This window comes from Polypterus senegalus, chromosome 3 (genome assembly GCF_016835505.1).
Source record: "Polypterus senegalus isolate Bchr_013 chromosome 3, ASM1683550v1, whole genome shotgun sequence".
Taxonomy (NCBI): Eukaryota; Metazoa; Chordata; class Cladistia; order Polypteriformes; family Polypteridae; genus Polypterus; species Polypterus senegalus.
Window position 1 is genome coordinate 154,810,937 of NC_053156.1, and position 26,600 is coordinate 154,837,536.

Sequence of the window (26,600 nt, forward strand, 5' to 3'; positions counted from 1 at the left end):
TATTATAACTTCTTATCCTTTACTTCTGCTCTTTAAGAACACGCTGAAAAATTGTTTCAGCATGCATATGACAGAACTAGAATGTTAGTGAAACCTTAATTTGATATTCCTTATTACTTGAATTATGTACAGGGATGCCTACTCCATTGCCAGGTATGATGCCAGATATGCTTGTTCAAAAACACTGAATGAAAAAAATCATCAGTCCGTCTGTTATCCAACCCGCTATATCCTAACACAGGCTCATGAGGGTCTGCTGGAGCCAATCCCAGCCATCACAGGGCACAAGTCAGGCACAAACCTCGGGCAAGGCGCCAGCCAACCACAGTGAAAAAAAAATCAGTGTATCCTAAATTCTGCAGTATTTAGAAATCCCAAGGAACCAGGCCCTATCTTTTTTGCTGTAGCTGTAGGGTGGAGGCTCCGGGCTGTAGAGATACCAGAGTATTTAATTCTTGTGTGGGTTGTCACACTGCTATCGTATCCCACATGGTTGCATGCTATGCAGATTTTAATTTTCGACTATAAACTGGGCTGAAGTGGAGTTAATGTTTTATTACAGACGTTTATATACAGTAATTATTTGTGTGTGTTCGTGTGTGTGTGTGTGTGTGTGACGGTTGCAGTCTTCATAGCATGAAAAACAGAATTGCTTCTACTGTTACGAATTATGTTTGTCTGGCGCCCCCTGCTGGATTAGTTCTGTAATTGCAGTTCAAAATGGAAAAGCCCTCCGGTGGTCCAGAAATTGATAAAAGCGAGTTATGAAACATTTATGGGTGGACTGCCACACTGTGGTTACAACTTAGTTAGCTTTATCTTGGACTGAAGTAAATGCAACTCACTTCATGTGAAATCTACAACGTTTTGCTGTTTAACTGAGGAGGCAATGTCAAAATTTAGGATATATTTGATTTCAGATTCATTATTTGCAATGTAATTTACAGAACCTATAAAAAATGTGTTTAAAAGAATCTCGAAAAAAAAAAATACTCCAAATATCGATCAATCAGTCTTGTTAATACGATAATTTAAAAAATAACTTACATTTGAAAATATTAATACATCGTGATCAAAGTTTATGTCTTATTTATAAGGCATACTTGATAAAAGATAAAACACATGCGCTGTCTTTTTACAATGACATATATTTCCCGCCTGTCGGCATTTCGTCTTATATTAAAAATGAAGGTAGTAACGTTTTTCAGTGAGACACTTAGATTTATAGGAGATCCTATCCAATAAACGTAATATTAAATTTAATAATTGTTACCGTGTAATACTGAACCGTTTTATTTTACCTCAACTCTGTTAATACGATCACAGCATGCAACATACATTTACAGACATATTAAAGCACTTCAAAGGTTTTATCTGTTAAGAGTTATTTGAATGTGTTGTATCTAAAACATCAAGACGGTGCAGTAATTAGAGATGCTGTCTGACTGTTCCAGCCCCCTTGCGTTTTTTTTCCCACATCCCAAACACTTGCATTAATATTAAGCATCAAGTATAAATTGATCTCATTTTCGTAATTATACAAGTTCGCGGTGGCCAAGGTGGTTGTTGTTTTGCTCCAGATGAGGATCGGTTGCAGCTAACATAATGCAGGTTCCCATTCATTTTCTATACTCCATTATACTGATCAGAGTCGCCCAACCCCTCAGCTACAGGGTGCCAGTCTCTCACAGTCAGTAACACACACACACACACACTGACAACCTGCATCGCCAATCCAGCTAACATGCACGTCTTTGGACTGTGGGAGGACACCGTGGTACCCGGAGAAAATACATGCCCACACGGGAAGAACATGCAAATTCCACGGAGGGTGTACCTGGGACATGAACCTTGATCGCGTAACTGCGAGGCAACGGCACTGGCACTGACTCTTAATCATGCAACATGCTCTATTCCACACTGGATGTTAGCGATGTGTTTTTTCAATGTACTAGGCTAAAACTGAAAAAGATGAAATGATAGTACTGTATGTCCTAATGCATACCTGTCAAATCGTTTGTCCATCCACCACACCAAACCCGACCACAAACCCCATTCATTCAATTAACTAAAGAAATCATGACTACTAAACTTAAACCCGGTTTATTATAAATCAGCATCGCCATTAATTCCACTTTGCATATCCGAAATGTAATAAAGTCAGTTTCCACGCACAATATTCAGTCTTTTAAAAAGTTACTTTAGTTGTGTACATTTATATACATCAGGAAGCTTTTTAGTGATTTCAGCATGCTCCGTATCCTGCCAAATGAAGCAAGAACCAAGAATTCCGTTATCTGATTAGTAGCGGTTCACACACGGACTAGTCTATTCCCACTGCAGTACAACGTACTTCCGAGAAAACCGCTAATATCAAATAGAAATACTTTGGTTAAATTTAACAAAATACAGAGTTATTGTACAAGCATTAGCAATGGTTAGAAGCACCGATGTAGTCAATTGCGAACGTATTCATCCGTTGTTTACGGTGGACACAGTAATCCTCAAACGTCACAGTTTTTTTTTTTTTTTAGTTCTTTTCTTTTCACAAACAAGACAGTCTCATTTGTTTCTAAGTAACTCCGAAAGTTCATTGATGTACTGGATGGTGTATTTGAGCGTCTGTATTTTGGTGAGTGGCTGTCCTCTTTGGCTGTAGTCTGCAGGTAAATAGTCCCGTAGCTGGTGCAGAGCATCGGCCAAACTCCTCATTCGAAGCTTCTCCCTTTCGCTTGCTTTCATTCTCCGTTTAATAGACATCTTTGGTTTGACTGCCCTGTGATTAGCAGTGGTCGGAGCCAACGATCGACCGCAGCTTCCCAGAGAATGAGGCGCAATGTTTACCAGGGACACTTTCTGTTCTGAATCCCCGAAACGGGGTGGAGACGGGCAGAAGGATTCGAAAGACGATGCCGGAGATAAGGCATTCGCCGGTACCTCTTGATCCCTCTCGAAATCCTTCACTTCTTCAGCTTTCCAACCCCATTCGGCGAGCAGCTTAGATGTCAGAGAGTTTAAGTCGTCGACCTGTGGAAGCGGTTCTCCGTGAAGATTATCCATCGCTGTGTCGGCACGCGTGCGCCTCAGGGCCGCGGTTTTGTACTGTCGTTCAGTTGCAAAGACTCGCCTTTTAAAATGAGGAAAATAAACACAAAAATAAGAAACCAGAGCCCTCCGTTTTATATGTCGAATCCAGCGTCTGGAGATTTATACTTTTACAGCTGACGATGAAGTTCAAAGAAAGCGAAAGTGACAAAAGCCTATCGTTGCAAGCGACCCTCATTGTCACCGTTGTGTGAAAGAGCCGTGATCGAGCAGGTAGGTAACGAGAAGAAGCAAGAAAAACAATTAAAGGGACTTGTGTGGAAGTGGGCATTTAAGCTGCCATTACTGCAATTATCATATTCTTGCTAGCAGACTAATGGGCATATCAAACAACACGTCAAACAGACGTAGATGATGGATGCCCTTGTCTCTTAGTTGCCTTTCGATTAAAAAAATACTAACTGGGCTTTCAAGAAACTCTGTTTATTCAAGGCATGTTTAGTCAGGTATTTGCTTCAAATACTCAGTAAGTGTTGAGCACTGATCCATGGTGCTACCAAGTGTGCTGTCTTATCCAGTAGATGACACTGACCTGCCTTATACCCGATTGTTTTTTAATATTATACACCTCTCAGACATAATTATAATTAAATGATAACTTATAGTGACACAATGGTTGGTATGCTGATTCAGATCCCCTGCTTCATTTTAGATCCCAGACTGGGTACTATAACTGTGGAGTTCACACATTCTGTCTGTGTGCCTTTTCCTCTGGGTGTTCTGGTTTCTTTACACATCTTGAAGAAGTGTGTTAGGTTAATTGATGACTCTATTAGGGCATGGTTACCCACACTAGTGCTAATGTGATGGAGTGATTTTGTCTCCCAGGCTGGTTTGAAAGTGGTTGACCATTTCATTTCTGGATGGCATGGTGGTGCAGTGTTTAGAGCAGCTGCCTCCCATCTTCATTCCCTGGGTTTGCATCCTAGTTGTGTGGCTTTTGTAAGTTCTCCTGGTATCTGTGTGGGCTTTTTCTCCAAATACACTGGTTTTCCACCTCCCAAAGAAATGCAGGTTAGGTTAATTTAGCAGCATCTACAGTATATTAGTTCAGTGGGAGTGAGTGTAGATGTTTGTGCACCTATCAATGGGCTGGTGCCAAATGGTGCAGGGACAGGCACCAGGTCCAAGCAACCTCTGAAAAATGAATAAGTAGATTAGAACATGGCTAGGTTAGTGGAGTATCTGTTGATGAATGTGACTCTTGAAAGCCGCGCATGTCTTTCCAAAAAGTATAGAGGAAACAAAAAATGAACATTTTCACAGACCTGATTGATCCAGTTTGAAAATGATGTGTAGCTACAGCGTTTCCCAACACCACCAACTACAAGAGAGCAAATAATGGTAAATGGGTTGCAAATCTTAAATATCACTCTTGAGTGCCCTGCCCATCTTGGATTGGTTTCTGTGTTTGTACTGGGAGCTAGAATCTGTAATAAGATCTTAGACTCTACTATCTAGTATTTGAATAAATGGATCAGAAAATCAATCCATTTTATAATCCATTTGTCCAGTTCAGGGTCACAGGGGAAAGAATAAGTGATGTCACTTTTTCTGGGTGTTTGCTCCTTTAATTGTAATCAACAGTGGAGCTGGATCATGTCAGATATGTCTATATCATGTGTGCCTGTTTGCCCATTTGCAAACAATAAATAATAATAATAATAATAATACATTTTATTTATATAGCACATTTCCCATGCCCACAACAAAGTTTAGAAAAATGGTTTGAATGTAATATGAGAGCAATGTCCACAAACTTCTAAAGTGTCCCTAGTGAGTGCTTGGTGTGTGTGTGTGTGCGCCCTGCCTGGGGTTTGTTTCCTGCCTTGCGCTCTGTGTTGGCTGGGATTGGCTCCAGCAGACCCCCGTGACCCTGTAGTTAGGATATAGCGGGTTGGATAATGGATGGATGTCCATAAACACAAAATCAGGGAAATATTAGATGTATTCTATTGTATATACAAAGACTGTTTATATTTCTTCTAAAAGTTAAACAGTTTTGTGAATTTCTGTATTGCAGTAGACTACCGCAGTATTTAGTGCTGTTGCAGCACAAACCAGCATGCTATGTATGAATCTTGTGCAGGTCATTGTGTGTATGGAGTCTGCATGTTCTTCCACTGTCTGTGCAACTGTTCTTCCCATATTCCCAAAGTCATGCTGGTTAGGTTAATGGGTGACTGTAAACTGGCCCAGTGTGAGTTTTTGTGCATGACATGTGAGTGTTAGAGGGCCCTGTAATGATCCTGTGTTCTGTCCTGTTTGTGCCAAGTGTTCCTGGGATAGATCCTGGCCACCCATACCACTTAATTGGATCCAGCAGTTTTAAGAAAGTTTGTATGGATTGACACAATAGAAATAGAAACTGAGAAATAGTGATTTGATTCATTAAAAAGATATTCAGTTAAATCTATAGTAGGGCCTAATTAAAAAGCTGCCATTTTAGAAAGAAGTCTGACAGGGCACTGTGAGGAACTGCTTGTATGAGTGAGGCTGCACATATTTATATACAGTTGATATTGGGCAAAAACAAATTGTGACTGTATGCTACTGTACATGTGGATGTAGTAGACTGTACACCCTGTCCTTAACTGCTTGTGTTTGATGTTGGCAGGATAGGCTTATGCTCCTGTCATACACACCCCCACACACACTTTGAACTGGGTTACTTGGGACTGAGAATGTAATTTTATTTTATGACCTAAATTTAAATGCCAGCACAAAATATGATAGCATCCTCTATTGCTACTTTCATTTTATATTGTTAATAACTGACACCTAGTTCAAGAATCATGTTAAATTGTTTAATTACAACATTGTAACTCATTTACAATTAGAAGTAGAAAGCATCTCATCTAGCTCAGGGTCACAGAGGCCATTGCCTGTCACTATAGCTTCAGGCACAGAGCTGGCATTATCATGTGACATGTAAGCAGACACACACACAAACATGCTTACACATGGCAACATTAATCTGAATTGCATATCTTTTGGGGAGTTAATTGAAAATCCACACAGACAAAGACCATGCATTGTGTGGGTGGAGTTTGCACATTTTCCCCAAGAGTTCTATTCTTTTTTCTCACCCGCTGAGATGAAATGCATTTATGATTTAAATGTGGGAGTCAGTCAGATGCACAAACCATATGGACGTCTTCATTTCAAGATGAGCACACTCCTCAAGAGCATTCATAGTTACCATCAGCTGTCAAACTAACAGTACTTTATTTACAGTAATAGTTTTTGTCAGTCTTGGGATGAACTGTAGACTTGAGTGCTAATCTAATTCAGCTCTGCTTTAAATTTATTTGTTCTCTGCCACTTTTTAACCTTTTACTTGTCACTAAACATTCTGATGCATAAATGCGCTATGTAAATAAAATATTATTATTATATAAGGAGCCATGATAAATATTACTTGAACCCAAAAATCTTGTTTGTGAATGTATCACTTTATCATCAGCTCAGACACTTTCACTCTCTCCTGAATGCCAGGTGAGATAATATGTTTTTGTTTAAAATCAGTTTTAAAAGCCCTTCATTCAGAATGGGTTCTTTTCACAGATGTTTGGTGTCTGGAGTTCTCTGTTAGTATTCTAACCTGGTCAGCTCCTTGTTCACCGTATATTTCTTGGAGACTGAAAGATTTCTTATTATGAAAGTTTTGGCTTAGGTTTTACTGGTCAAATTTAGAGTTGATGGATTTGATTTACATTTATTAATTTTGAGCTAATTTGGCTGTCCACATTGCAGAAGTTGGGGGTGTAACATGATGTGATGGCACAGTTGTTAGAACAGAAGCCTCATGGCCCCAGTGACCTGAGTTCAAGTCCCGTCTTGGTCACTTATCTTTGTGGTGTTGTTCATGATGCTCATACTGTAATACATTTCTGTCGGTACTCCACTCCATCTCCATTCAATCGCTAATCTTGTTAAGTTAACCAGTGACCCAATATTATCCAAAGTGTAGGCATGTGTGATGGAGTTGTGCCAAATTTTTGTTTGGCTCCATCCTTGCACCTGATGCTGTTAGAGTGGGATTGATACTTGATACTTGATACTCAATAACAGATAAAACAATAGGAGAACACAGTTCAATAATTCTTAAGACCATGATCACAACTTTGAAAAAATATATAATAATAGGCTATACCGATTTAGCAAATGAAATATTTTTACAATATTTATAAGGCTTAATCCAAAATGGGACTGAAATGTCGTGCCTTCATTTAAGTGTTTCTATATTTCTAGGCCATTGTGATTTTACCACAGTGTACAATACTAATTTGGTGTGAACAATGCATCCAATTTTGCTTTATATTGTAGTCAATCTTGATGTGTGTTGCTCCTTTTAAATGTAACATTCTCAATCCTACTTAATCCAGTTCACAGAGTGAGTGCATATGTCTGAAGCACTGGGCACAAGAAAGACAAAAGGGCTTGATAGGTCACCATTTATGCACACACCCATATTCACACTCACACAATGCTCATCTGGACTTGCCAACAGTACAGTACAGTACAGAACAGTAGGACTCCATAGACATAATGGCTGGATATAGGATTCAAATCCAGTAAAGTGAAAGTGTGATCACTGCATCACTTCAAAACAATTTTATAAAATTAAAGCAACAAAAAGTGAAGAATATTCAAGGAACAGCTGTTCACAGTTGAAACGAGAGCCTCACAGAGAAGAAGAGCTATCAGGTCATGTAAAATAAGTTATTATTAATAATTCCTTGTGTGGAGTAAGCTGTACCATCATTTGCACACCCTCTAAGGTTGTGTCCCAATACTAGATTTAAGTTGTATTAAGTACAGTATGTGGACAGCCTTCCAAATTATTGAGTTCATATTTTGCAGCTGAACCCACTGTTAACACATGTATAAAATCATGCATATAGCCATTTAATCTCCAATGACAGTACGATGGGCCATACTGAAGAGCTGAGTGACTTTAAATATGGCACTGTCATAGGATGTCATGTTTGCCACATGTCAGTATGTGAAATTTCTACTCATCTAGATCAGTAATTGTAAGTGCAATTATTGTTAAGTGGATGTGTCTAGGAGCAATAACAGTGCAGCCACAAAGTGGTAGACCATGCTAAGTCACAGAGTTGAGCCACAAAGTGGTGAAGTGCATAGTGCATGACAATTGCCAATCTTCTGTTGCATCACTCACAACCAGAGTTCCAAACCACCCCTGGAAGCAACATCAGCACAAGAATTGTGTATCAGTACTTCATGAAAGAGGCTTCCATAACTGAGCAGCTGCACACAAGCCTAAGACACTATACACAATGCCAAACATTGGGTGGAGTGGTGTAAAGCGTATCACCATTGGACTCTGGAGCAGTGGAAACGTGTTCTCTGGACTGATAAATCACTCTACCTTAATTGGCATTCTGATGGATGAATCTGTGTTTGATAGGTACCAGGAGAATGCTACCTTGTACAGTGCCTACCATTAAGTTTGGTAGAGGAGGGATTATGACAGGGTTTCGGCTAGGCCCCTTAGTTCCAGAAAAAGGTACTATTAATGCTACAGCATGCAAACACATTTTAGAAAAATGTTTGCTTTCAATTTGTAACAGCAGTTAGGGAAAGGCCCTTTTCTGTTCCAGCATGATTGTGCCCCTGTGTACAAAGCCAGGTCCATAAAAACATGGTTTGATGAGCTTGGTGTGGAGGAACTCAAGTGGCCGGCACAGAGCCCTGACCTCAGACCTATTGAACACCTTTGGAATGAATTGGATCACTGATTGTGAGCCAGGTCTACTCGTCCAACATCAGTACATGACCTCACAAATGGTCTTTTGGCTCAATGGGCACAAATCATCACAGACACACTCCAAAATCTTGAAGTAAACTCTCTCAGAAGAGTGGAGGCTCTTATAGCAGGAAACAGGGGGCCAATACCATATTAATGCCTATGGTTTTGGAACGGAATATCAGGTCAGGTCAAGTCAGGTTGGGGAGCATGCCCTGGTACAACGTGTTGCTGCACCCACCACAGCTCGTCATGGCAACCCCCTCAGGCAGACACGTGCTCCAGTCTCACTCTCCGGAAATGACCATCTATCTGCCACAGCCAAGTGATATGTAGGCATCCCATTGGCTCAGCCCAGCCACTAGGGTCCTAAACAGTGAAGATCCTGCGAGCTGGATCACCCTCAGGGAGTCGCACCACATGGCCTTAGTGCCATAACTGATGCTTCCTTAAAATGCAGGTAATGTGCCTCAATTGGGACTCCATGAGCTACCGCTCATTCAACACAAAGTCAAACCAGTAGTACCCAAGAATTCTCCAAAGAGACACAGAACCAAAGGAGTCCAGTTTTCGTCATCCTTCCAATGGTGTCAGATGTCAATGGGATGTCCATCAACAATTTATTTTTTGTATAGCCCACAATCACACAAAGAATTCCTCAGTGGGTTTTAACAGGCCTTGTTTATTGCCAATGACTCCATAAGAACACACAAAAAAAAAAAAACTCAGAAAAAAATCTTGTAGGGGGGAAAAAAATGGAAGAAAGTGTGGCTCAGGTAAGTGTGATGGTCAGATGTAACCAAACCTTTGACTATGTATTGTACTGTATATATTAAAAATGCTTTATTTTTCTCATTGCACTGAAGAGTGGTGACATGTTCAGTTATGCAAGTAAGAATTGTTGTGTATTCTGTATATTTGACAAAGCTACAGCTGCTATTGAAAAATATAACAGTAGATAAATGGCACAAGAAGACAATAATCGGGTGAGAGATTTGAACTGTGAAGGGTGTACCTGTGAAGTAACAGTGCTACCACTGGCACCACCATGCCATCTGTTCACTCCATTTTACTGGCAATTTGTCTACCACTATTACAATACACCTTTTGTATCTTAATATTGTAATTGGCCTTGAAGTATATAGCACATTTGAATACTGATTTTCTTCCTTCTTTTGTTGTCATATTGTTTTTGTGTGGGACAGTCTATACAAGTATAACAGCATAATGTAAAATAAAGACCAGTTGATTCATGGCATGCCACTGGCTATATACTATTAAAAATAATGGTTCTTAAAATTGCACTTTACTTGGTTGTCTGGTTCTTTTTAAAACCAATTTTTGATAAAGAATCATTTCATTATTGGAGGGTTTCATTGAATATGAAATTAGTTCTTTCTGCATTAATAAAGTTCCTAAAATGTGGACGAAACAGAAATATTTAATGTATAGTGGGCTATAGCAGGATACTAACAGAAAATCTGAATCTAACCAGTGTTATTTTATGCAAGAGTTCTTCTAAAATCAGGAACCTTACTTGTATTTCACAAAAGTGTTACCATCCGATAATAGTTATTTATATGAAGCATGTTAGGGATCTAAAAAAAAAATCAATGCTGTTTCCGGACCCTTTATATGGATGTTTCTTATAGGAACCAAAAATGGTTCCGCTGCACCATCGCTGGTAAGATCCACTCTGGCACCTTCATGGATCAAACGTTCTGCAGTGTACTTCTAGAAGAAAGCTGTAAGAAATGGGGGTTTGGGGGCACGAAGTAGTTCAAGTTAAACGAGAAAATAAGAGACCTCCGCATCACTTGGAAGTTGCGAAAAAAAAAGACTATGAGATGAACTAACATCATTTCACGTATTGCAATGCGGGGCTTGTTTCAAAAAAAGATTAGAAGTGTGAGATTGTGAGGCTTTGTGGCATCAAAGAAAGGAAATTATGCCTGGGTTTACACTTTGCAGTCGAGATCAAGGAAAAAACACTGTGACAGCGCATCATTAAGAGAAAGCTGCTATTTTCTCACTTTTGAAATTTTCGAGGATTTGACGGCGCAAAAACTAACAATTCCGGAATAAAACTGACATCAAGCAGAAGCACTTGACAGTCGCTATTTTAAACAAACAAAGTAAAGGCATTAGGTGCCTATGAGGGTAAACTTTTTCCGCTGAAAGCGAAAGAAGCGGACCGTTAGCGTGATGCCTCACCCGAGCAGTGTGAAGCTGACGTAACTCTGTTGATCGTTATCTGTGTGGACCTTGAATGTTCCCCCTGTGTGTGTGATATTGTAATATTTCAACCATCTTCCTACATCATACTTTCGGGTTAGGCATGAGCTGAGGATTCTAAATGTGCCGAGTGTGCGAAAATCGTCCAGGTTTGGTTTCTGCCATGCGCCGTCTGCACCTTCGCGACTCCTAGTTCAGGGTGGATATGGTTCCGTTTGCTCAGTGGGTGAAACTTTAATTAAATCGTGATAAGACGAATGTGGCTATACAGTACATGTATTAACCTTAAAATATGTATCATTGCTGCGCATGTAGTTGTAACTGACATTGTGCTAAAGCTCCTTTGTGTTTTAGCTGAAGCTGCTCACTCTGAAGTGAAATCGGACGACATTTTGCACGTTCCACGTTTAAAAACAGCTACTTTGCTTTGTGAAAATCTTCAGCAGCGGTGCGCCTGACGTGCTAAGCATCTCTTTCATGTCTAGAAAGGTGCGTAGAGAAGGAATCTGTGCAGACGCGTCCAGGGAGATCAACGGGGACACCGCGCAAATCCTAACACTTCGTATCTAGGAATTGACACCTTTTTTTTTTTTGAAATCGGAATGGGAAAGAAGGATTGATTAACACTCGTGAAAAACCTCAAAGAACAATTAAGGTATTCCAGTTTTATATATTTTTTAATTAACTGGAACTAGTCATTTATAAAAAAAAAAAAGTTTGTTCGTCTCCTGCAAACGTAATTTAAAGACAATTTAAAAATAAATTATTTAGGCGTGCAAAGGTACCTTTCTTCATTTTGACTTACATCAGCGGCTTATGTGAAGTCAATGTCAATTCATTTATAAAGCACATTTAAATCAACATCCGTAAGTTCAGACTATATTTAAAGCATACCGTATCAATAAAAGTGCGGCATATTAGCTTGGGTTCAAGTTCCGGGCACTTACTGCATGGAGTTTGTATGTTCTACCCGTGTGCGTGTGTGTTTCCACAGGGTGCTCTGGTGTTTTCCTCGTACACTCCCGAGAGGTTAAGTACATTGGTGATGCAAAACTGTAGCCCTCTGTGTGTGTGCGTGTCTGTGTGTGTTCAGCCTACCAATCGATTGTTTCTACTTTGTACGTGATGCATGCTGGGACAGACTCTGGGGTCTCCAAGCCACAGCTTTTGGATACGCGGGGCTGGAAGATGGATGGGTGTATCAATAGACGCTTTACAGGATAAAAGGACTGCAATACCAGTATAGAAAAAAAAAAATCTTTTTTTTTTTAGTTGTAGTTTATGGAGAGTTAAAGCACTGGAAACGTTGAGGAGCTGAACCAGGATTGGGCGCCAGTCTCTTGATGATACAGTGGCAGTGAATCTCTGTTGCGTTCATTTTGTTTCTTTTTTATTTTTTAATCTGTTTAATAGTGTTGCATTGTGGGATGTACGCATATCATTTTGTCTCCCCAATCAGACATAACTATTTCCCTGTTTATTAGGTGAGTTTGCAAAACTAGCACTGTTTGTCTACATTAAACAACTCAGCTCCCAGTGCACCCATCCATCCATCTATCCCCCCAGACACTCTTATCCAGAACAGGGTCTCAGGACAAGTGGAGTCCAATCATTAGCTAATTGCAGGGTCACACACACTTAATAGTTCAAATTTAGCATACCAATCGACCTGACTTGTATGTCTTTGGACTGTGAGAGGAAACTGCAGCACCCAGATTAAAGTCACGTGAACACAGGAAAAACCTGCAAACTCCATGCCGAGAGCACTCAGGATGAACCCATTTTGTTGAAATTTGGTGTAAATGTTCAGTTTTTGTTGAAATATGTCAAATACAGCGCACAGTACATTTTTAAAATTTCAAAATCTCCAGATAAAAAACTTGCAAGTTCTTGAGCTCATCTGTATTTAAACAGAGAAACATTCTGCGCCATACCAATCATAGATTAGTACTGTTTCAGATTTTCCTTGAGAGAGGTTACTTCAGATTGCATATTTTGTAAAATGTCCTCATGTATTCTTTCGACTCTTGCCACTAATGACAAAGTAACACAAGTTTGTCAAAAGCCGGGGTAGCAGCAAGCATGAGGAAAGGAATCATAGCTTGGTTCTGTTAGCACAGAGTGAACTGGTATTCTGAGCATTTGCATTACACCAAAAATAAACCACACGGCTGTATTACCTCCATTATAATTTTTCAATATTTCTCTGACAATAGAGAACCTTCTCTACACTGTGGTTCAGAAATTTTACCTCACCATCAGGCACATCCTTCAAAATGTCATATTTAATAAATACAATAAGTCACAGATCCTACACATCCAACAATAGGACACACTGTATTTGACTTCACTTGAACTGGAATCTGCTGCCTGTGAAAGCTTTTGAGCTACCATTAGCCTATTTATTGATTAATTGATCAATCTTCTGTAAAGAGTTACATTTCACATTGGGATACATAAAGCAATTGGAGCTATGTTTTTAACTCCATGGAACTGTTTAAAAGCACATATTTTGTGTACTCCATCCACTAACACATGTAACAACTGTATTTTTATATATGACCCAGTTGCAAAAGTGTTTAATAAACACACATGTAATAAATGATTATTTGAAGTGACTAAAACAATTACAAATTCTCCAACTTTCACAACAATTAACAAAGTCCCTGAACACTCCAGAATGATATATACCATATATACATTTTGTTGCAGGCTGACTTAATAAAATTTGGTCAAAAAGAGCATATTTGCCAACACACCCACACTCATTCATTTATTTTCAACTTTTGCTTATTTCCGTCATGGTGGTAAATCCAAATTCAATAAAACCAGGCACAAGACAGAAACGAACAGCGACTGGGATATGTGGGGAAACTGAGACTGAGCACCACACCAATGCAGGTTCAAGAAGGTTTTATTCAATGCCAGCAGAGAACACAGGACAATATAGAGTTTTAAAAGTGAAAGTGCCAGAGCAGTTCTTCAGAGTTATGCCATAGAGAAACCATTTTTGATCCATTCCATGTAAAGGTTCCAGAAGGAACATTTAATTTATTTATATCAGTGACAGGTCAGCTAAATTGCCATGAATAAATATTAACAGGTTTGTAAATTTCATCCATCCATTTTCTAACCCGCTGAATCCGAATACAGGGTCACGGGGGTCTGCTGGAGCCAATCCCAGCCAACACAGGGCACAAGGCAGGAACCAATCCTGGGCAGGGTGCCAACCCACCGCAGGATGTAAATTTCATTTGGTTCCTAATTTTAAAATGACTCTTACTCATACATCCATACAGTGTAAGTTCAGCTTTTCTTGATTAGTCAGTATTCTGCTAGGTACCCTAATACACATGAAAGATTTTTATTTTGTCACCATATTAGTTACCTTTTCAAGGCCCAAAGAACTAATTTAATAAGCAAAGAACCCTTCATAGAATAAAATGGTTCTTTATCCTGCAATAGTTCTACTAGGAGCCACTAATCTCAGTAAAGTGCCATTTTAGAACCAGAATTTTTAATAGTGCAGGAAGCCATCTTCAGTTCAGTTGCATCACTAATCAACAACAACAACAACAACATTTATTTATATAGCACATTTTCATACAAACAGTAGCTCAAAGTGCTTTACATATTAAAGAGTAGAAAAATAAAAGACACAATAAGAAAACAAAATAAATCAACATTAATTAACATCGGTTCAATGGCCAGGGGGGACAGAAAAAACAAAAAAAACTCCAGACGGCTGGAGAAAAAATAAAATCTGTAGGGATTCCAGACCATGAGACCGCCCAGTCCCCTCTGGGCATTCTACCTAACATAAATAAAACAGTCCTCTTTGGATTTAGGGTTCTCACGGAAGGGCTTGATGATGATGATGGTCACGTAGACTTCTGCCTTTTAATCTGTCCATCATTGTTGGAGCATCATGAAGCTTTGAGTAGGTGGAGGTGGCGCAGGCCACCAATCAGTCAGTTATATCAGAATTACAAAATGACAATTGCACTTGAATAAAGTGCCAGAATGTTACAAGCCATCTTTCCAGATCCTAAAGGACCACAGTGATTGCAAGTTTTCATTCCAACACTTTCTTTATTAGTAACCTATATGGTTGCTTTTCTTTGCAAGATTCAGACTTGTGAATAGCTTTTTTTTTCTTCTTAACCAAACCAAACAATAGTAAGATGCAAAACAAGCCAACAGATGACATGCTAATTCAAGTTCATTTTATGATGAGGCAGTAACAATTTTAGGCTTTGATGCCAATACAGTGTCATGATTTGTATCCATTTTCAATCAACATTGAATGGCACAACTTTGAATCATCTTTAGACCATTATTGAATGCTGTCACCAGTGCTGTCTCCTGTAATAATACAGAGATCTGCAGCAATGCCTGTGATCTCCAAATCACCATCCCCACAAAGACCCTCTGTTATAGATCTTTTATGCGGTCCAAGGATTCAATTATTTAACAAACCATCCAATTTATTAATGTGGGATTAAACATCTATTCAAGAAACCACAATAATGCAGGAAATACAAAGAAATAGCATTCATTGGTCTGACCCAGCCAGGAGTTACTACAATTATGGAATTCAATCATGAAAGAACAAATTCTTGACACAGGAGAGAAGATATTGATAGTTACAAGACAGGTAGTACAGGTGACAGATGGGACACTTGTATTTCAGTCAGAAATGACTGGGTCAACATTGAAGAAAATGCTTGCTAAGATAGGTTCCATCTTTCTCATGACTCCAATCAGGATAAGCAAGTGTGAAAATTAATGGATGGATGGATTAATGGATAAATAGTTGCTTTCTTACCTTAACCCATTAAATAAAGCCAGGTACTTTGGGTAGTATACAGTAATTCCTGGGTCTGAATCCTGGCTTGGTCACTGTGTGCTGTTTGCATGTTATCCTCGTATCAGCTTGGCTTTCTTCTCCAATTCCCAAAGATATTGGGGTTAGGTTAATTAGGGACTGTATGTGTGCTTGGGTGAGTGTGTGAATAGGTCTTGTGATAGGCTGGTGGCTTGCTTGCTTTGGCATCTAGCTTATCCCCATTTCTACGGGAATGGTTTTCATGATCCTGTAGCCCAATAGAAGGATGCTGAAAATGGACAGTTGGGTGGATCACTGTACAAATTAAACTTCTATGCCATTAAAATAATTGCACTGAAATGGGCAACAAATATCATTATCAAAGGTTATCATGGAGGAGTGGTTTAATGATAGCGTGAGGGAGACTTGGACACTAATTTGGGCTCTGGGATATTAAAGATAAATTGACACTTGTAGAAAAGGTGGAGTTAGAATGACTGCCTAAAATGGAGTTTGCCCCCTCAGCTTATTTCCATCAACTAAAATCTTTTATACCTCCATTGTTAATTAAGATTACCAAACAAAAGATCAATGCACTCACTTCAAGAGTTTCAACTTTTAAAAGAATAAGTTTCAGCATCCAGCGTATCATCCTGATTTAGCAACCAGTATTTTTGTAGAGCAACTGATGATGAAGACATGAAAGATACAGTGAACAAAGAGAGATTGTTTAATACAATCTATAGATTTGTACAGTTCTGTTTTGCATTATGTGCATTAGGTCATTTTTCTGCTACACTCATTTATCTATTAGTTATACATACATACTATGTTGTCTTATTGCCTGTATAATTCCCTTTTCCCATGCCAGCAAGCAACCGTGGCACAAGAACTTCACTGTGCTCTTATATATACAGTATATATATTTTTTTAATGCTATCATCATTATAGGACCGTCATCTCCACGTGTACAGATGGCATAGTGGCTGGAGCTGCTGATTTATGAATTTTGCATCCTGGGTTTCAATCCCACACAAAAGGTTCTTCTCTTGGTGGATTCTGTCAGCTTTCATAGCCTCTATATGAAGCTTCCCATCCCAAATGTGTGTGTTGGGTAAAGTGATGATTCTAAAATGGCCTTGTGTGCATAGGCACCCTGTCTTGCATTCTCAGGATTGCTTGTGACCCAGAATTGCAATAGAAGGATTTGAAAATATTTTGGTATGTTAAATTACTCTTGAAAAAATCTTAAATGTATTCATGTTGGGTTTGAGCAAAACTAGATTACTCAAAGTATGGCCTCACTAATTTAAACTAAATTATGATAATAACTGGTCAAATGCCATTCCTCTTGTATAATAATGACTTGTAAGTTTAACTGTTATCAGAGGATGTTAGCTTCGTAAGAATAATCTTGTTTTATCCTAGTCATGAAACAATAGGTCTCTCATATTCTGTGCTGTTTTCATGGTCATACAGTTCAAGAAAAAGTTTGTGAAACTTTAGAGATACCTGGATTTCTGCATTAATTGCACAAATAATGTGGTCTGATCTTAAACTAAATCACAATAATAGCCAAGCAAAATGAATAACACGTAATCTAGTGTACTTCATCTTGTCAATACAAAACTCATTTTTTAAACATTCACAGCCCATCTAGGCTACTTTCTTACATTATTTGGGACTTCAGACCCCAACGCAAAAATATTTTGATCAGCAGAACCAATCATTTCATTTAGAAAAATGAACAGAAAATTCCAAAATAAAACAATAAAATAAATTTTTATTCATAGTAATCCTATTGTACCAGCAAACTACATAAAATGCTGACAGATTAGAATTTTACAGGTTTTTTCATAATTACTGTAACAAGCCAAAAAGTCAGAGCCATGGGTAAAACACATTAATATTACAACAATGAAATGTAAAAAAATAATCAGATTCTATAATAGGATGTACAGTTCAACGTAATCAATAATGGATACATTATTACTTTTGTTCTTTTTGTAGCCTAAGCTTTAGTCTTTCAGACAGTGGTAAAGGACTGTCTAATGAAATAATGGAATCATCTCCATCACTGTTTAAATATTTGAGAGTAGAAACAGGACTCTGGGAACAACTGTTAGTGATTAAACAATTCATTTCAACATTTTCGGCCTCAGACTCAGCAACTTTTGTTGGTATAAGAACATCCATATTTAAGTTTGCAAAACTCCTTTGGTCCTGTTTTTCTGTTCCTCGTTTGCTTTGGTCATGATTATCTATAAAAGTTGGAGGCATTAACTGGTCATCTCTCCTTGGCACATATTCATTTTGATACAGTTTTTCTCTCAAAGCCACACATTTTTTTGTAGGTTTAAACTTCAGTTGTTGTTTCTTAGAAACAACCTTTGTGTTTTCAGTGTCACTGTCTTCACCAGACAACAATTTATGACAGACACTTCTTTTAACAGTTTTGGTTAACTTTTTACACCTTGTGTTGTCACTATTTGAAGGTTTAATTCCCTTCTGCTTTTTATCTACAATGTAAAGATCATTTTTATTATTGCAAAACGTAGATGTCATATCATTGTTCTCTTTGATACAGCCTACAGTTTGAATATTGGGGAATTCCGGTGACACTTTTGTTTGGCCAGAGAACACATAATTTTGCTTATCTGAAGTCAAACATTGCAGAGGCTTTATTCTGTAGAACTCACTGTTGGAATTCTCCTCTGTACAAAGTTTAAATGGATTAAGATTTTTTAACAGAACTCTCTCTCTTAAAGAAACTGAACTATTGACGGTTTGGGCTGCACAAACAGGAGAATTATTCAAGACAGGTTTTTCCTTCAAGGTTTCAACATTCAAGTCAACTAAGTATTTCTCATCACTGATAAAGCCGTCTTTAGTTTGTAAGCACAACAGGTTTTTATCTTGAATTTGTCCAGAAGGAAAATTGCAGACCACTGATTTTGGTGAGGTGTTAAATGATGTTCCATCCCAATCAATGCTACTTAATTGCAGTTCATCGATCAGTGCTGAAACAGAAGGGGAAAATGTGGGCGACTGGTGGTGACTTATAGATGCAGGAGAAGATGATGGCTCAAGTATATTATTTGACAGATTTTCATAAAATTCTGGATGCTCTTGAACTGTGATGCTGGAGCTATCACCAAAAGATTGGCTGGTTATTTTTATCACATCTTTGTATTCACTTTGATTTATAATATGGGCATCATCTTTTTGATCTTCTTCAGATGAAGGACAAATATTCATCTCTGCTAATAAATCGGCAATGTCATCTGGAGATTTCTGGATTTCTTGTTTTTTCTTTTCTGTAAGGGTGACAGCACAATGATTACTCAACTACAACGCAATGAATTTTAAACCAAGGAAAGTTAAAGATGGCAAAATTACAGTGGTTGTACATATAAGAACAATATCTGATGCTGGATTAAACAAAATCAGCAGTGATGTACTGTTTACACTATATTTTGTCATTTTAAATTTTAAGCATACAACAAAAAGATATTCTTACGCAAACAGAAAAAAATATTTCTTCTGGAGTGGATCTTTACTACATGGGCGGAGCTGCAGAGGACAGAATATATATATATATATATATATATATATATATATATATATATATATATATATGGTATATATAGTATATGCAATATATCAGCACACATTCTAACACTATGTATTTAATATAGTATGTATATAATTTCAACCTATTTCTATTTTTAGTTGATTTCACCATTAACTAAGTAAGTTGTCACTTCTTATTTTCTATTCTATCTAATTTTCTTCTGTTACTGTAGAATTCACAAACTTGTTATGCTAATGTAAACTGGAGAGAATATTAGATGGGAATTAACTCATTCTTTTCATCTTGCTGTTTAATATTTTATTCTTTGTTAATATGCAGTTTAGTAAGCTAAGCTATTACTTACTAATAACCTCACTAGTGAATAACACTGAAATAACTGCTGCCCCTATAACATTCAGTGTTATTTGCAGATATGTACACTCGGTTGACCATAAATTGTCAGCATTCAAATACATTTAATACAGCAAACTCCTTAGAAAAAGGTGAATTAAAAATGAAATGATGCCAGAGAGTTAGAGATATGGCAAAACCAAATCTTAATTACTTATAATCTCAGAATACTGCACTTTTCTGAAGGTTAGCTAAATAAGCAGTTAGATCAATTAAAGGTAAAAATGACTCACTGACTATGAACATGATTGGTATGAAAACCTGCAGCCAAACGGGAGGGAGGTGCCAGGACTGAACTTGAAAACCTGTGACGTACCAAATATGGGATATTCTGTTTATTTCCCTTTTTCTGATTCCATGAGTTGGCTGTGTCTTTTTGTAGCCCAAAGGTCAAAATGTGTGTCTGGCATACACCTAATCTTAATATCAGGTATGATCCTGACCAGAAAATTCACATTAATTTAATTATAATAATATTAATAATTTGTTTTTGTTTGCGGATTACAATGTCATTTTAATTTTGCACTAGTTCCTTTAATGTGATATCCTTTACATATTCTATAACTCTGTGAAGGCCATTACAGCTTACTATGCTGTGGTGTGGTGTGCAAGAGGGGCCCACTCAATCAACACGCCGATTAAAAAGGCCTCTTTTATCTTTAGACAAGTCATAAGTTTTCTTCTTTTTTGTGTATATTGTATGGATTGTTGTTTGTTTGTTATAATATTTCCCTCTTGGGATAAATAAAATAAAATCAGTCTATTTAAGGGGGACCCAGTAGTATCACAGTAGTTAACACCGTTGCTTCACAGATTCACCATCTTGGGCTAAAATCTTGTGTTTCTAATCATTGTCTGTGTGGAGTTTGCATGTTCTCTCCATGTCTACCTGGGGTTTCATTATCTATCCCCAAATACATGTAGATTATTAGCAAGCTTAAATCGTGAGCATGAGAGTGGGCCCTACAGTAGACTAACATCCTGTCCAGAACTCCTTCCCACTATGCACCAAACTCTGCTGGGATAGGCCCTACACCCCAAACAGCAAAACGCTGAATTGGGATAAGTGAGCCTGGGAATGTACATTATGTAATGAGTAATTATTCTTAAGATGAAGTAATAGTTAAATAGTTCATGATCTAAAATAGACAAACAGTATGTAGATGTCAGTACTATTTAAAAGTTGTTAAACATAAAACATAATCAAACATAATCCAACATTTATGCCATAATGTTAAGAACCGTTTGTGCATTATACATAAAAAAAAAAAAATTATAAAACACCACTATCATTCACTGGTTAAAAACCAATCTGATGATTGACACATTACAATGTGGCCTTTTTGTGCATCAAGCTGAAATCACTGTTATGTGCGCTTAATGCAAAAAACAAACTCCAATGATCACCAGCTCAACCAGGAGAAGACGACAGATATTCACTTAAAATGAAGACAGTTACCGGCAGCTAGATCTATAGCTAACATGTCTGGGTTAGCTCCTGTTGATGCTTCTAGACACCAAAGATTTTAAAGGTGTGATGCAAGCACAGCTCATTAAGGTAAAATACGACAGCCTGCTGAAACATTTATCACCTTACTGCCACTTTATTACACAGGAATATCTAGATCTCTCTTTTGCTGTGGCAAGTAAGCTGTTACCTTCTGTCTTGACATTCCTGTGGGAAGGAGGGTTCTGCAGCCCTTGAGTACAAACAAATGTTTAACTTCTCTAAGTTAATTGACCATGTCCTTATTTTATTACATGTTTCTACTCAAATACTTATTTTCAGATTTAAACACAGACAACTGTTCAAATTAAAGCATAATGATCACATACGCTAAGGGTTAATTTAACTAGAATTTAATAAATCTAAATTCTTCTCAGTGAGTAAGAAATTACTTTAATAACTTTGTAATGTTTACGGAAAACAAGACTCTGTGTTTGTTTAACATTTTATAAACAACCTTTGGTAGAAATAACGGGCTGTTAATGAGAAGACGTGTAAAGTTAGATATTATGCCGTTAATAAAGTATGTAAGCTTACTTTTCTTTTTGTTTTTGCTGGCTTCGTCCTTCTCCTTTATAAAGTGGTCAACAATCTCTGGGAATACAGTTTGAAACAAAGACTCTTCTTCAACTGTTGTTACTATTTGTTGTGCTTCAACAGGGTGATCATCTGCATAAACATAGCCCTCTAGAACAAAAATTAAGTTAGTCAATCAAGAGGCCAGAATGTTTTGATGAAATGCAATATATATTATATTTATTTAATTTTAATGGTCAAATAAAAAAAATATTTTCTTGTGAAACATCAAGTGAAGCTGTGGCATGTAAAGCTGTGCCTGAGAAAGATACAGTGTTACGTATTCAGATTAATCAGCATTTGATTCTGTATTTATTCATGAGAAAAAGGACTTGAACTGAATCTTCAACTACATAGCTAGTTGGATTTAGAGTACAAAATCTGTCCTAATTGTCTGATGGTATGACATTTCATCTTTATTGAGACAGTGACTGTATAAATGCTATACCAAAGTATATCCACAGATAGTGTTCCACCATTCATACTGTATACACATACTGACAGTTTTTCTCATATATTTATGTATAGTGCAATTATGGGGTGACACGTTTGCATTAAATTATCTGTTCACCTGCATATCTGCCTCTAAAGACTATTCAGATATACAGTATGTCCTTTCTTTTCTGTCTAGTATATTCATATTTCACTGCAAGTCAGTGTTTTGGTTTAGTTCCCCACAGTATTTAACACAAATTTGTTGCATCTCTTAAGAGGGTGGAGTCTTTTAGCAGGCTATTAAAAACAATCTGAGATGTTTCTATACAGGAAGCCAGATTCTGTTGTCCAGAATATCAATGTAATGTAGTAAATATGCAATACTTTGATGATATCTAGATCAAATGCTAATGATATATTTTGACAAGATCAGAATTTGTAGTGTAAAACAGATTATGTAGTAAATAGTCTTGACATTTTTTGTAAAGAGGTTTGAACCACTGTGACATTACACTTTGATTCTGCACTAGCATTTAGAGAATCACTGGCACTTGTTTCTAGTTTGTGAGGTTTCTCCTTTGACATACAATACTTTTTAGTTGTATAGGTTTACTTAATTAAAGAATACACTTTCAAACTTTATCTATTCAGGCACCTGGGAATATAGTACTGGGTAATTTTTTTACTGTACATTTAAGTAAATAAGAAGCAGTTAATCAAAAATACAAATGCACAGCCTAAATTTCTTACAGCACATTTGAGCATTTTGTATAGAGACGAACAAGGTCAGCTAGTTAATTTTACATGAAAATGATATGTACTTTTATAATATTCATTGAAATATTATGTTATGGTAGAAAACATTGCAATAGATCTAATATGCAGTATTGAAATAATCATATCTGGTTACTAACTGAGAAAACTTTTTTTTTGCATGTCCATGAAAAGTATAAAAGAAATAAAACATATGAAAATACAAACATTTACTAACCTGGTTTTTCCCATATTATTTCAAAGCAAGAAATTCCATTTTTTATTCTTGTTTTAAGTATTCTGGGAAATACAGAGAATAAAGAACCATTGCAAGCAAATCAAGTAAATACATATAAATCAATATTTATATTCAATACAGGTCCATACAATTTGGACATATAGCTACACAACTACAGATTTTCTAGATTTAAAGGTTAAAAGCTTAAATGTATCCTATCCCTTCTTTTCAAAACACTTGTCAATACAGTATAGCAAATATAAACTTAAAATACAGAATATTGCCTTTAGCATGTGGTTGGATTCTGATAACTTCTTTAGGATATTTGGTGTATTTACTGATGCAAACAGAGCCAACTGTTAGGACAAGATACAAATGGTGATTGGGGAGGCACATGAGGGGACATATGTGATCTTGATGTTGCTTCGTGATAGTGATGGAGTTAGCAACCAACAAGATCAGCAATGTACTGAAAAAGCAGTTCTTATATACACAAGTTTACAATACTGCTTTAACAAATGCACATACAACAGATATTTCTGCTATGCAGGTAATGCCCTGGTACTCAGAGGGTCAGACTGAATCCACTGGGGGGGAACTGAACCTGTAATTTATTGGCTTCCATTCTCCAATTGAAGAAAATGTAAACTTTGGAACCCTATTTTACAGGATCTGTTCTTCAGTTTTTATGAAACCACGTTCACAACCTAATAAAATTTTCTATAAAATTGTTGTTTGTGTTTAAGATTTACATAATGCAAAGTATGTTTTCCTAAACCATGAAGCTCACAAATACTGTACTGGGAATATTTTTTTAAGTGAAATTACTTATGTCTACTTGAAAAAACTAAGCAGTATATTATAATACTATTTAACACTAATCAAATAAACACACAGATGATGCTGATTAAATAAAGCTCTGTGAGAAAGCTTCATAATGACAAGTTACCCTGGTGATAAGGAGATACCAGGGAAGAAGGGTTCAAACAGGAGGCAGGCCAAACCCATCCTGGAAAAGTACAACGTACAGTTGTGACAGAAGAGTTGATGTTGCTGATGGTGAGCAGTATGCTGTGTATGTGTGCATGGTGTAATGGAAGCATAACTGTTGGCAGTGGCAGCACAATAAGAGAGCCCTGCCTTTGAGAATGTGAACTTGACACACTCAGGCTTTGGGATGCAGGGATCTCTGGGGCTGCTAAAAGTACCTCTGGCCAGACAGCATCCTTAAAACTTACTAAGTTGTTACTAAGGACATCTCTGACCCTGGAGACAGTTTTTCACAATTTCCCCAGAAGTAGTGCCAGGCTGGAGTATAATATCATCTCTTCTTTAAGTGTGGGCTGGAATAAGATCTTGTGCAAAAGAGAAGCCATAGCTGTGAGTGAGCATGAGAGAGAGAAGAGAGAAATTATTGTGTTTTATTCTTTGACTCATCAAGTACAGGTAGATGAGCCACACCACTGGAGACACAGTGGTTCCACACATTGAGCACAATTCCCTTTGTCATTTTATATGCAGTGTGGTACACAACAATGCAGGAGGTAAACCAGTGAAGCTAGCGGAAAGTCCCCATGCATGGCATTTTCTTAGTTCTGTTATCTGTGTGCTTGCTGGCGAAAACACATGAGGTATTCATTGGAACAGCATATTTCATTTGTTAAGCTTCATGACTGTATAGGCTCCTTCAAGTTTACATATGAAGAATTCTTCAAATAATATCGTATTGTGAGTGCTCCAGTAAACTGCTGAAAAAGTGACTACTGGGATCTATGACCAATGCACCAAAACCAAGAAACCCTTCTATTCCTACCCCAAAGGTAGTCACTAATATCGCAAGTTGTTTGGAAAGAAGTCTTCACTGATCAACATGGCAGTTATCACAACAGATGGACTGAGGTGCTGTTTTCATGAATGTTAAAGTACAAGGAATTTGCATTGATGCCACAGTTTTCAGCACAGCCTTTAAAATGGTCTCTGACAGTTTTTAATATTTTTTCCAATAATAAACAAATAACAGAATAATTTAATAAGTGCAATATTACAGTCTTATTATACACCCGAACACTTTTGTGCACAAATACATCGCTTCTGAAAGTAAGTGATGTGTTACTTTTTTGTTTCTTTGGATGACAGCTATAACATCTTAAATTTCTTACACTTCATAAAAGTAAACATTCTTACCGTATCGGCCTTATCTGTGATACATTTTCTTTCCCTTTAAATCTATTAATCATTTCCATGTACGTCATCAGAATTAGTACTTTCTCACTGGTGTAATGCTTAGGCCATTCCATTTTCTCTAGTGCAAATTTCTATAATAAAAAGCACAGTTTTAAAAATGTATTCGAGGTAATGCAGTGCTGTAAGACAACAGAGTAAAAAGTAATCTTGAAAACTGGTGCGTATTCAAAATTATGTAATACTAGGCTGACCCGCCTTTTAAGGCGACCGACTTTTAAGTTGACCACTTCTTAAGGCAATTCAATATGTAGATCAATTTGATATTTTATACAAACTCATTAATTTGGTTATATTGCATTTGAGCGGAATTACTTTAATACTCGTAGTTTCTGTTATTTTTGTGATGAAATTTCAACTTTTTTTCTATATTGAGGTCACCCTTTTGAACCCCCCTGATATTTACTATGCGGTGAGGCATTTGTACTCCATCAACATTAATTATTTACAGAGACATAATTTTGTCTATTTCTCCAGCGCATCACGCACAAAAGCAAGGGAACGATGGGAGCACCAGAACTCTACTCACATTATGTTGCTTCGTGCTGCAAGCTGCAAGTAGTAAGTCTGTGATAAGCCGAATACCGCTACGCTTTCCACTCACGGGACAGAAGGAAAATCCCGACCGCTTTTACATAGAAGGATATGGAAATCTGATTCTCAAAAGTTATAATCCACACTAAACAAAAGATGCTCAAAATTTTTTTTCAGAAACCTTAGATTAATATCAAGAATCTCAAAACAGTCTAAGTCAGGTTCCTTTAGTCACCTTTGAGAAAAGACAAAAATCTACTCTGAAAACAGAAGATCAATGTAAAACTAAACTATTCTTGAGATCATCTAAGTGTATAACAAGTTTTCCAACAATGTATTCTGGACAGATGAATCAAAGGTAGAGTTACTTTTCTACAAAACAAGATG

At 37.3% G+C, this 26,600-nt stretch overlaps 2 protein-coding genes across 2 annotated transcripts in view; both read right to left on the bottom strand.

The window, feature by feature from the left end:
* Positions 1 to 1,136: 1,136 nt before the first annotated feature.
* On the bottom strand, positions 1,137 to 3,675 carry msgn1 (mesogenin 1). The gene has a single exon (XM_039749965.1). The coding sequence runs from the start codon at positions 3,058 to 3,060 to the stop codon at positions 2,563 to 2,565; it is 498 nt and encodes a 165-aa protein (XP_039605899.1). The 5' UTR covers positions 3,061 to 3,675; the 3' UTR covers positions 1,137 to 2,562.
* A 14,032-nt stretch (positions 3,676 to 17,707) lies between these two features.
* Positions 17,708 to 26,600, bottom strand: part of LOC120525641 (flap endonuclease GEN homolog 1) — a 31,624-nt gene continuing 22,731 nt past the window's right edge. Inside the window, exons 11-14 of the mRNA XM_039748106.1 lie at positions 25,623 to 25,753; positions 23,439 to 23,500; positions 21,974 to 22,123; positions 17,708 to 19,261 (exon numbers count right to left, since the gene is read on the bottom strand). Of these exons, the coding sequence (XP_039604040.1) occupies positions 17,934 to 19,261; positions 21,974 to 22,123; positions 23,439 to 23,500; positions 25,623 to 25,753 (1,671 nt within the window). The 3' untranslated portion in view covers positions 17,708 to 17,933. The remainder of the gene's footprint in view (positions 19,262 to 21,973; positions 22,124 to 23,438; positions 23,501 to 25,622; positions 25,754 to 26,600) is intronic.